This window comes from Anopheles nili, chromosome 3, assembly GCF_943737925.1.
Source record: "Anopheles nili chromosome 3, idAnoNiliSN_F5_01, whole genome shotgun sequence".
Lineage (NCBI taxonomy): Eukaryota > Metazoa > Arthropoda > Insecta > Diptera > Culicidae > Anopheles > Anopheles nili.
Genome location: NC_071292.1, coordinates 34645343 through 34657732, shown reverse-complemented (window position 1 = coordinate 34657732; position 12390 = coordinate 34645343). Strand labels below are relative to the sequence as shown.

The window sequence follows — 12390 nt, the reverse complement described above, 5'->3', positions numbered from 1 at the left end:
ATGATGGTACAGTTTAGATTAAATGGAAGCTGCTTCAAGTTCGTTACCATCCAAAACCACCCTCTATTGCCAAACATGCAACTGTGACCATAAAACAAAAACGCTGGATGTATCCGATTTCGTTTTCAACGCAGCATATGTAACTGTTTATGAGGTAGTGGTCGCAGCATTGAAAAAAAATGCGTGCGACAGCTAAAGCGAATGAAGAATAATGTAGAGGTAAATGGCAAACATTTTATTCGTACGTACTGCAAATACCGACAGGCTACAGGAGGTGGACGAAGCTCCAACAACCTTTACCTTCTAATGCATGAGTAATACACAGACAGTGACAAAATAAACATGAAAATTGTTATAAAATTTAACTATGCTGTTTGATGGTTGGATTCCGATGCCACAGCACCATCGCCGGGATATTGCACAATTTCATCGGCAACAAGTGAGTATGTTTTATTTTGTTATTGTTTTCAATTGAACCATTCACTCCACGATCATTGTTTACGCATATCATTTCGATAAAACAAAAACTCCAAGAGAGAAACTGATGTCCAAGAGCAACTATGGAGGTTATATCTGCAAAAATATTATTTTCATACTTTCTTCTTTGCCTCAAATGGAAAATTTCCTTTTCAAAGTTAACAGCTAAAGCTCTCGAGCCCCTTTTTTCATTGGCAGACAATTTTGCCTATGTTCTCTTATGTGATTTTATAATTAGCTATTACCTCCAAGGTAGTAGAGCACCTTTTATTAAAAGGAAACTCCAAAACCCCCTAGCAAAGGGAATAACAATTAATGGCTAAAGAACGCATCCTTTGAAGGTATATTCACCTTAGATGCATAGCGAAAACACTGAAATTCTTTTAGATTTAACGCTTTCTTTGTGTTTCTCGCACTGTGATACAAAAAACGCTCTTCCTTCGGCAATAATTCGAAGCACTTGAATGAAGTGGCACCTGACGGAATGTGCCATATTTATTCACTCTTACATCTTGTACTTATGGTGTGCTACTTGCGATAGTTATTTTTCATAATTGAGCAGATAAACGCACAAACAAAACAAACCCAATTCCCGCGTGGCGATGTGTGTGTGTTAAAGAAATACTTGGGAAACAGCAAACAAAACATGAGAAACAAAAGCACCCGGTCGGGGATTATCGCCACCCAAGAATCCGGAACATCCGCCTATCATGTAGCATTGGTTTTTGTATGATCATCCGCTATGCTAGGCGTGGGAGTTGACACAGCTTCGGCCACGTTCGGTATTGGGGATGTTGGCAGACCCGTGGAAACAGCATCCGACGGTTCTACCGTTCGCTCGGGTATGTCATTCAGCACATGACCGCGGGATGCCTTCTTACTGAGCTCCAGTTTGTAATTTTCCTCTTCGCCTTCGGTGATTGAATCACGTTGCTCCGTTTCCTGAAATTGCATTTAAAATTAACGACACTTTCTGCGGGTTTCAATATGTGTCCGTGCCATGCTTTAGTGATTGTAAGAGTGTAGAAAAGAAAATCGGTGATCAGCATCCAGGAGAACATGAAAATGAATGAATATGTTATCACATCAGTGGAGAGCAATGGTAAAATTTCGAAGTAATGACTAATGATTAAACAATTTTTCTTAATTTGGTATGCGATGCAAGGTATTGGATTCCATAGAAATACTCTCTAAATCGCACGCAGCTTCATTTAAATTCATCATTTTCAAATAGATACTTTTGCAAGCCAGCGTGCCGCTTCACGGATTCCTTCCACATGCATATTAGTGTCCGGAGAAGAGCGACCGCATGTGCTTCATGAATTTCATGCATGATTAACGACGGAATTGAGCAATTCCAATGCGATTATAAGCTACCGCTACACAGTCGGCTGAGTAAATAGGCAAACCAACGAGCAAACGCAAACACAGCATGCATCCGTGCACTTGGCCCGCTGAAACGGGGGGGTTAACGAAATTACCCGCAAATAATTACGCAGGTCCAAATCACCATCATGGCTGCAAGCTTTCACCACCAGGATACCGCTCTGATGGTGTTTTTTCCTATGACGCGACAGCCCAGCCGCCGGTAGATCCTAAACACCGGTAACACTCGCACACATTAGTGACGCCCAGAGACGCAATTGTCAACCCTGCTGTAAACCGCCCTTCCCTGGGTGAGGTCCCAACGGGTGGTCCTTGCCTTTTTCCCGGTTCCCTTCCCCACAGGGAAAACTTACCTCGTCCACAACTGCGCTAAGAGCCGGCTGGGAGATGTTTTTCGATTGATTGTTCAAACGTGGCGCACTGTCGGCACGTTTCGAGTTGAGTGACTGGTCGGACGCCTTGCCTTCCTTGCGCAGGTGCGGATGGGACGCCTTATGGTTGATATCGACCGCCGACTTCAGGAGGTCGACCTGCTCGAGAAGGGGAAAAAAAAGGATCACAATTATCAATCGGTTTTTACGATAACGACGGTACGGTGCCACTTCCGATAATCCGACGTTAACAAACGCACCTTTGACGCACTGCCACCACCTCGTTGGGCACGCACAAATTCGATGTTGTAGCTGCTGCGGCGTTTGGCGAAGACATCGTTCACGTCACCCTGGAAGTGAGTCAAAATAGGGGAGGGTATGAACCCGTGAAAAGTAAGTATGGACGTTATTGTTCGATGTGCGAGAGCATACGCGAGATAAATGCGAAATTGTGTAATTCAATTGCACCAAACGAAAAACGATTCTCTGACATCGTATTCCGCGGGATTCAAATTTCTTAATCTTCTCTACGACAACGGGCGGTAATCTTACGTAGATCGACTCGACTGTTTGATAATCGCTGTATCCGACCAATGCCATCCTTATCGCCGTTCTTCACCCACATGACAGTTCCGGCAATTAAAGGAACGAAGATGTACCATCGTTGTCGCGCGTCTTGTTATCGTTCACGCTGCTAGAATTTTTTTTTTTTGCGTTCTCTATTTGTAAATTTATCCTTCCCTCAGCAACAGCAGCACTGCGTCAGGTATAAGGCTGCCAAAAGCAACAATCTCGCACGAGAAAAAAAAAATTAACAAACATGAGCCTCTTTGGTGGCGTCCAATTCCGCCAGAATCCGGTCTTTATCAGTTCGTCAGCTGAACATGCTCCGTTTGGGGGAATGTAGTTCGTTTCCTTGCCGCTCGTAGCTTTTGTGGACCGTGTTTGGGCTTTTATTTTTCGGTGCACACCGTGAAGGAAAATCTCCCAGATGACACGATGCTCGCAGGTCCGGGGAACCAGGTCGGGAGGGAAATGTGCCGGGAAAAAGATAACAACGGGCGGCTTCTTACACATCGTACTCGAGCACTCGGCACCGGCGAAGGTAAACAACGACGATAAGACGGCTACAGATAATAATAACTCGCAGCGCACATTTTTGCTCATCCATCGGTACGCACCGCTTTCGCTATTCGTTATCCGCTTTTCGTGGTTCGCTAGAATTGGATGCATGCACGCATACACACACACATACAAGTTGTTAGATGACTTTCTTTTAATCAAGTTGTCTCTGTAACCAAATCCTTTCCGACAACTGGCAGTCGCTGTTGCGTGTTTGACAGCTCAAAAAGAAAGCAAAAAAAAGCACAACATACTACGATACGCGTCCTTTGAAGGAGTGTGTCATGTTCATCTGCGTCGGAAGACGAGCCTGCCGCTATCGTCGTCACCATCATTGCAAACAATTCAAATTAAGATACACACTCCTTTAAATATTGTGCGATACGTACCCTTGAGCCGCGCGGCAGAGACGTCAGGCTGCCTATCTGATTGTACTTTATCATGAGTGATAGCCGCTCTTGAGACATCGAGGTGCCTTGATCTTTCGTCTTCGGTTCGTCACCCTCACCGTACAGCTTGTCCGTTTCGCCCTTTTCCAGCTCCTCATCGTCGGCGTCCTTGCGAGGCACGAGAAAACATCATGTCAGTGAAAAACATCAGCGACTTTACATGCCCGCTGTACTCACCGGATTGTCGTACTTCCTCAGCCAGATTGCGTGTATGAACTTGTACGCTAGTCCACCGGCCACCGCTACCAAACCCATGTACCGGAACGCCTCGCGAGTACCCACCTCCGCGATCAGGAACCCACCGAAGAAGGAACCACTACCACGACCCAGGCTGAAATGCGCCATCCCAAGCACACCGATCAGCGTGGCGAGCAGGCTCTTTGGAGCCAGCAGGGCACAGTACGTGGCCGCTGCGACCCACATCAAGTGACAGGACAACGCCTCCATCGCCTCGAACGGGAAGCACCACCAGGCGTTCCTGTGCGGGAAGATACAACCAATACAACTCGATCAGCTCGATCCAGCGTCCAGATGCGACCCTCGCTGTGTTCTTACTCGATGAAGGAGTAGCCCACCAGACGGCAGGCGTGTGCGATGAACGCGATCACGATTAGGTTCACGTGTCCCACTATCTTGGTGATGCGCCCGGCACCGTACAAGAACGGAATACTGCTCACCGTCCCCACTGTTATCGTGATGCCTAAGAGATGGAAAGTGTAGAAGTCGAAGTTAGGAAGTACTGTCACACTCGCTTCCGGTGGTTCACTCACCCAATAGGTAATTAGGGGCGCCGAGTTCCTTCAGGTACAGGAACAGGAAGCTTTCGATGAAACCCCAGAAGTTACCCAGCAAGAACAGGAACCAAATGAAGATGATGACGTGCTTCAGCTTGAGCAAGTTCAGCAAGTCCTTAAACACATTATCAGCCGGTAACTTCTCACCTAGCGGCATCAGGAACACCGTGACCGAGGAGATGATCAGCAGGATATCGTACGTGTAAAACGCCGCCGAGTAGTCTGTATAGCCCAAGTCCTTCGAGAACAGATCGATTAGCACTCCGGTAATCGGGGAGAAGATGGCCATTCCAATGCTGGAGAACAGTCGCTCACGTCCAAAGTCCCCACCGTACTTCTCGATCATCGTCAGCGCGATCGGGTCCATAATAGTGACACCCGCCGACAACATCGTCGTCGCCAGGAATCGTAGCGCGAAGTAGATCCAGAAGATCTTGTCATCACTCTCCTTGTAGTCAGGTGGGCAGATATCGGGACCATTACGACGGAAACGGCATCGTTGCACCATGCAATCAGCAGCCCATTCCGACAGCTTGATGTTGCTGGTAAGCGTCATATTGGACGTCTGCACGAGTCCTCCACAGCGAAGATCTTCCTCCTCGAGAGCCGTAACGTTGACACCCTGCTTCCAGAGAAGACCTATGCCAAAACGCGTCTTGAAGTCAGTCACGGTAGCGTTGTCGTCGTGTTCAATCTCCATTCCCAGCTGCTCGATCGGTTCTCCCAGGTCCGGGTGCATGTCGAGGACGATGAACGCGGAGTCACCACTACCTGCCACCACCCAGCCCTCTTCGCTCTCCTCCGATTCATCTCCCGGGTCCTCCTTAAGTACCGCCTCTGGGAATCGACAAAATGGACCACTGAGATAGCGCACCTACGGCTTCCAACACCTACCAGATCACCTACTGTCGATGTACTGCTCGGTAGTGCTCGAACTGCTGCCACTGGTGGTGCTAAGTACGTCGGCAGTCTTGTTCTTGTGCTTTCCCGGGCCCTTATTCCGCACAAACAGATCCAGATCATCTTTCGTGTCGTTCGGTTCGTCGCTATTCGGAGTTACAGCTAGCGGCAGATCTGTTGGGGGTGGTGCGAGCTCTATTTTCGGGTTCTGCTCCTGTAGCAGACAATGGTCCAGACACTGATCGACGACAATATCGAGTTCCTCCTCTTCCGGGCACTCGCGGCTTGGACATGGTGACCACCAAACCTATACCAATGATTCCAAAGGACACATCGTTTAACTCCTATCTAAAATCAACGCCCGTCGAATAAAAAAACCCCCCGTCGAAAAACCGTCGATCTGTTGATCCGGCGTGGTAAACACGCTACCAAACGCCCTACAAACCATGTGCACCAAGCCACAGAGTAGGCCATGCGGACAACGAACCGACAGAGGCTTGACAGTTTTGACGGAATCAACGCACCCATGCAGGGTAATTGAATTATGAATGTGTTGTAACACTCACCTCGACGTTTCCTGTCCCGGGATGTCTCATTACGTACGCTTCCGGTACCTTGCCAGGTATTTCCTGCTGCGGGATCAGCAGCAGCGAGTGGTGGAATAATGCATTTAAAAGCAAACTCATGATGACAACCGGCTTGTACCGTCCGAACTTGTCCACCAGGAATCCTGCCGAGCATGAGAACGTCAAACATTAGACACGCCAACATTCGCACACGGTGACTATATGACGCCGGAGCGAAATCCTGTCGACACTCGTTCAATGGGAACGGCGCTCTACCACCAGCGCAAAACAGCCATTTTTAATTGACTTTTCCGGTGCTACGTTGCGTTCTCGTTGCAGCAGCAAAAAAGCATGTGAACTTGCGTCCAGCATACTCGGTGCAGCAGGTCGATACGTTTTCATGGCGTTATCGAACAGCGTCAGGATGATACTTTACAGCCACGTTTCAGCACGTTGAACCGTGGTGGTTCGGATGTTCGGAATCCAACAGGAGAGAAAACTAATTACCTGCATCATATTAATATTCATCGTTGTCAACTGTTTTGAAAGCGTACTAAGCACTCAAAAACAAGCTCGATTTTGTTTCGATGACGCCTCACCAGCCACTGCACATGCTGCGTAATCGATCGGCCATAAATCGGAGCAGCATGATTACGAGCCGAATAAAACGGAACCAACCAGGAGGAGGGTGTTACAACGCCCAGCGTTCGCTTTTCCGCAGCTAGTAGCTTCGTCAGCAGCAGATGCTTACGTTTCAATTAATAACACCCCGTCTGCTAGTGCTGCCCTTTCTCTTCTATTAGTATTCGCTTAAATTAACATGCTGTTAGAGAGATTGATTAATTTATGTTGTACAAAAACATAATTAATTTTGCTTTCCACCGCCGTTTTCCCACAGCTGGCGGCTTTGGCCTTTTAGCTTTCAACGGTGCCGCACCCATTCAAGGCCGCACGCATCCCTTCAGCGAGCTCAAACCCAGGGCGCGTAAGGGCGCAAGGACGCAAAAGGCGTTGCGAAACTACTGCAAAATTCCGCGCAGCAAAACGATGCCGTGTCCCGTTTTACCGTTTCCGATGATCGCCAGCCATGCCCTACGCTGCGAGCCAATAATGATGGTAGGTTTCAATTTGTAAAGCTTTCTGGCTGATTTCACGCACTTAAGCACTCTGGCGTCGACGAAAGCGGCCTTTCCCTACAACTTGTACAACGCGCGCGCACACCAAACCGAAAAGCGGCCTCAAGATCAAAAGGGAGCTCGCGTGGCCACGGATTTTCTGCCGAATGCCTGCCCGGCGCCTCCCGCATCCCTTTCATTTAATTTATTTTATCGATCTGCCCGAGTCGCCCCAAGGCCCGGGCCCTTCTTAATGTGGCGCTCTCTTTTTCGATTATTTTCCGCAGAAGCGTACTTTATGGGATGCTCCTTTAAATCTCTTTTTTTTCTGGTTGCTTGCTCACCTCCCATTCCACGAAATTCCAAGCATTGGCGGGCAGAAAAAAAAATACCTTGCGATTCGCGGCTGGACGCTTTTCCATACTCGCTTTTCTGTTATCGGTAAAATATAAATTTATTCTATCGGCAGAGCAACCAACGTACTACTATTCGTGCGTCCACCCCGAGAGGCCGCAGAAATTGTTCGTTATCAGTTGGACCGTTAGATAAGATGGTTAGCGCTTGGTGGAAACTTCACGAGCCTCCGAACGGCGGGCGGGAAATGGAAAAAAAAAACACAAGGAAACCTCGAAACGCTCGAAGACGCTCGTGGAGAATTTCACCAGAACGCTGCTTACCCGTGATCGGCGGACTCAGGAACGTTGTGAAGGGCAGTGCCAAGTAGATGATTGCAATTTCCTCTACCGTCAGGCCGGTGCTCTGCATGTGGATGGTTAGGTACGGGAGCAGCGACGACGTGGCTGTTGAGGGGTGCGGGATCCGAGAATGAAATGCACGAAACAAAAGAGCACAGTGAGAGAATGAGAGGAAGAAACATAAGTTATTAGATTGTTTGAAATTTGCAGCAAATTTGGCCGTGTTAGAATCCTATTTTCCAATTACAAAATACCTCCAGCAGAGTCCGAGAAAGATATATTGAACGGTAGGAGCTTTTTTATTTAACGTCTCTAAATACTCTACTTCCGGAACTGCAAATATCGGGAAAATGGTACACCCAGCTGGTACAAATGGCAAACGCTGCAAACCATTGTGTGCTTAATCCCGCAGGGAAAATTTATACATAATTTTTGCACTTTTGTGTTTTCAGCACGTATGTATTTCAAATGATTCCAAGTATCAAAGGGTATCTCGGAAATTCAGTGGCTCAAAAATGGAATTTTCCATGCTTCAGAATCAATGGTATTATTTATAAAATTACAAGTAATTGCATGTGCGATTGGTTACGATACTCATGAATAGAAGTGTTAACGCTATTTGAATGAAAATTCAAATGAATGAAATCCTCTATTTTTGGAAGGAAAAGTAATTAGAAAATGTGTTTAAATGCCATGTTGGTTTATATATCCAGATTGGTCTATAATGCAGTTCATAAAATTACACACACACACATGGCATGCTGCGTTGGCATATTTTCGAAGTGGCTCAATTATTTTGGCAATATTTCATATCGATCATATTACATCGGGATAACCGTTTGCTCAGTTTTCCGGAACAATCATGCCACGCATCATACGCTATGGATTAATTTCCTGTACATCAGCATATCTGTTGTAGAATTATAAAGCATTATTCGTCAGTCAAATGCTAAAACACACCTGCCATACAACAAAAACTTTTCGTCCACATCCCGTCCCAACCCGATGCGTAACACTTATTTAAGTTGAGGATTAATCTAATCGGCATTTAAACCTTCACCATGCTGCCAATAATGTAGCATTCAGCCAACTCGCCCTGAAAACGATTTTTACATTTCCCCAAAATGGTGTGGCAATCGAGGAACTGCACCCGGTACTTTCAAACCCCTTTTGGGGTGCGAATAAAAACGTCACGAAAATAACGCATGCGAGCGATTGTGTGACCGACCGTTCCTTGTCATCTTCCCGGTTTGGTTCCTCCAACATCCCAAGTCCTTACAATTGATAGCTCCCGTCACGACGCCGTACCAGTGATCTTGCCATCTGCATCCCTGCACCCGGGCTGCCATTTTTCAGTGAAACAGTTTAGTGGTCCTTCCCCGGCTTCCAGACCACGATAGCCCGGTTCACCGGAGCATGCCGGTCGAATTGAACATATGTAGCTACACTCTGCGAAACAGCAAAGTTCATAATTCAATTTCATCTAGTTCGTCCGTGCCGGGCTGCTCGTTTGCTCCCACTCTGTTCGGTATGGTCTGGTGAGCTCACCAGAGGCACCTTCTACCCAATCAACAACCGAGACAAGGCCAGTTGAAGAGCCCGAAGCCTTTCCCGGGTTCCGATGGCCCTCAATGGCACTACCGAGACCTGTTCCGTTCATTCGTCATCGTTCCGGAATGCAGCAGCTATTCGCATTAGGAATAGCAGATGCATTTTAACAGGGACACATTTCCACATTTACACCCACCCACTAATGCAGACCGAGGTCCGGGCCAAACCGAGGACCCGGGCATCAGCCGCCGTGTGGCATGAAATTGAAACGAAAACGTTATGAATAGAAATAGGTTTTTGTAACATCATTTTGTATTTATACCCTTGCCTCGTCGGCCCACCGGGCGATGATGGTGGAAAGAAGTTTCAAGGATGGCCCCAGGAGCATGAGTATCATGTAAATTCGATGACTTTTGACCCCGATACCCCAACGGCCACCACCAGTAACGATCTGTCGGTCATCGTCTTTCGTGTGAGAGCTCCCACTTAGTTCGGCGTGTTCAATTTTCCACCCCCACATTGCGTGGGGTTTTCGGTGGAAACGAGCCCGGAACGTCCCGGTTCCCGGTAACGGAACAAGTTGATAAATTTGACTATCACACTACATAGTAGCCAGAGGGCAATCGGCAGGAGAATTCGCATGCATTAAAACCCGACGCATGCAAATAGCCGATACAAGGGTGTCTGGCTCGAACGTGGCTGTGTTCTGCTGATTATTTCGATCCTGGCAGCTGAATAGAAGCCTTTCCTTTCCTTTTTCTTCCCGATTCCACGCAAACCATCGTTTGGAAACGTTTCGTAACGGTAGCAGACAGCTTCGAATGCTAATTGGCTTCATTTTTCGAATTAAAACGACCTCTTTTACGGTGGCATGTTAAATTAATCTACCCCTTAAAGCACGCACTCGCACTCGCACTCGCTCTGTTTTCGCATGGTGCTTTTTACACGACACTTACCACCATACATCACGAACAGCGTTATCTTCAGCATGATCAGGTTCGGGTTGATGCCATGCCGTTGGCAAAACTTCTCCCATCGCGTCGGATCACGCAGCGGATCATCGTCTGGGCCAACGACGACGGTGTTGATGGGATTGGTACCATTTTCTTCGGCTGCCATTTCTGGCCGCTCCACTCACAGATCAGCACGAGCTTCCGGTTCCGGGTTTTAATGCTGCTTTCCCCGATCTACCCTGCTATATGTCACGAACGCTGTGGAGCAGAAAAAAGCCAACATCATAACGTATCCCGCCGTACGCTTCGGTCTTTAATTCGCAACATCCGATTCAGACAGCAACTGGACGCGACGATATCTTCGATTAGGCGCACTCTACCACCCACTGGCCTAAACACACTGTTCAGAGGCAAACCAGCTAGCATAACGTTCGCGACAATTGGAGAGCGCTGTATGTTGGTATCACTTTACCACAACCGACCCACAGAGCTCCATCGCCTGACGACATGATAGCAGCAGCATTCGTCACCTGGCAGCGTGACCAACGGGCGTGTGGTGGAGTGGTGCAGAAGCGGGGAACCGAGGACCGCAAAACGGCTTAAGGACGGGTATAATTAGGCCGATACGGTGCGGTCCATTCGCACGTCGGTGCTCTTGAATTTGCATCATAATGTGGCACGATTTGAAGGCTAGCCTGCTAGGTTGTAAGATGGCGGGAAATGAAGGAGCTGTATTAACCCTAATTTCAATGGCTCAATTCAATTAGCCTTGCTCGTGGTCGTGCTTTGCAACACCGTGAAAAGGGTATCGCTTCTGGCGCTCAACAACACTGGGAACAATCGGCAAGGATCGGCTAATAGCCCGACATCCTCCACCATCAACCCACTGGCTCGCGCGCGCGTGTGTGGGAAGACGTTGAATGGATTATTTAAAACACATATTAACCGAGCTTAAAACGAACACTACCACCGTCTTCGTCGTTGGTCGGCTGTCGGTTTTCTTCCACCTTGTGTCAGCTTTGGACGCGGGCGAGCTTACGAGGGCAATTTTTCAATCAAATCTCATTCGCCCCTGCGCCCGTTTTCGTGATGAATTCAATGGCAAAGCCTGAATCCGTCCTGTGGGACGTTCTCAAACAACGCAACAAAACGAGTACTAGCTGTTCACCGATTCACACTACCACACAGTCAACGCGCATTGAAATACGATCAGATCCACCGGAATTGATCGCTAATTTCTTTTTTCCGATGCGTATTTCGTCAGCGATCGCAAATGGGAAAGAGTCGAGCTGATCACATGATCGGTCACTCCTAGTATCTTCCACGACACAATGAAACGACACCACTGATATGGTAACTACCACCGTCCGTACCCAGAAACTTGATCAACCGTCAAACGAACCACTCGCGATTACGACCGCGGACAAACTGTATCTGAGATAGGGCTGAGATTATACTCCAGCACCAGCCAGTCTCCTAGTTAAGAGATCTTCCAGGTAATCTTCCAATCATCCCCACTGCTGCACTGGACACGGGGGTACGATGCTATCATAAGCAAAGCGAATAACTGCTTTGTCCCGCTCGCTAGTTATCTCACTCCCATTGGTGGGTGGAACAAGCAAGAACTACTCCACGTTGCCCGAGCGACGTTAACTGAGAACCTTGTGGTCTGTGGTTGACGTGGTGTATCAGGCGAAGATCAATATACAGCGATCTTCATCCAACTGCACGCGCATTTTTGTGTTGTGCTGTGTAGAGTCAATGCCGGACGAAGTCGATCACTTACCGAAGAGGATCACCTAGGGATCTGGAATGTTTGTCAACTCGTCATGCTTATCAGCAATGGCGATGGGAACTTTCTGTTCAATGTCTCATCTCAGTTCTGTTCACTTGCTCACTGGTTCTTGTGGAACTTTGTTGAGACAGGTTTTCTTCATGCTCAACATTTGCATCGTAACCTCATCATCCTATCGTTTCTAGCGTTGGCAAAGAAGAACGAGATTATTGCACC

At 47.7% G+C, this 12390-nt stretch overlaps 1 protein-coding gene across 1 annotated transcript; it reads right to left on the bottom strand.

The window, feature by feature from the left end:
* Nucleotides 1-914: 914 nt before the first annotated feature.
* Nucleotides 915-10545, bottom strand: LOC128723258 (uncharacterized). The gene is made up of 12 exons (XM_053816977.1): nucleotides 10383-10545; nucleotides 7858-7980; nucleotides 6066-6229; nucleotides 5502-5806; nucleotides 4576-5459; nucleotides 4361-4505; nucleotides 3983-4283; nucleotides 3746-3913; nucleotides 2495-2584; nucleotides 2217-2393; nucleotides 1959-2072; nucleotides 915-1419 (listed from the first exon to the last, which is right to left on the bottom strand). Exons 1-12 carry the CDS (start codon nucleotides 10543-10545, stop codon nucleotides 1186-1188), a joined length of 2868 nt encoding a protein of 955 aa, XP_053672952.1. The 3' UTR covers nucleotides 915-1185.
* Between the last annotated feature and the right edge of the window lie 1845 nt (nucleotides 10546-12390).

Coding starts and splice junctions, on each gene's coding strand:
- LOC128723258 (XM_053816977.1), bottom strand. CDS start 10,545: ATGGCAGCCGAAGAAAATGGTACCAATCCCATCAACACCGTCGTCGTT. Junction 7,981..10,382: donor GCTGTTCGTGATGTATGGTG/GTAAGTGTCGTG, acceptor ACCCCTCAACAG/CCACGTCGTCGCTGCTCCCG. Junction 3,914..3,982: donor TGAGGAAGTACGACAATCCG/GTGAGTACAGCG, acceptor GTGCCTCGCAAG/GACGCCGACGATGAGGAGCT.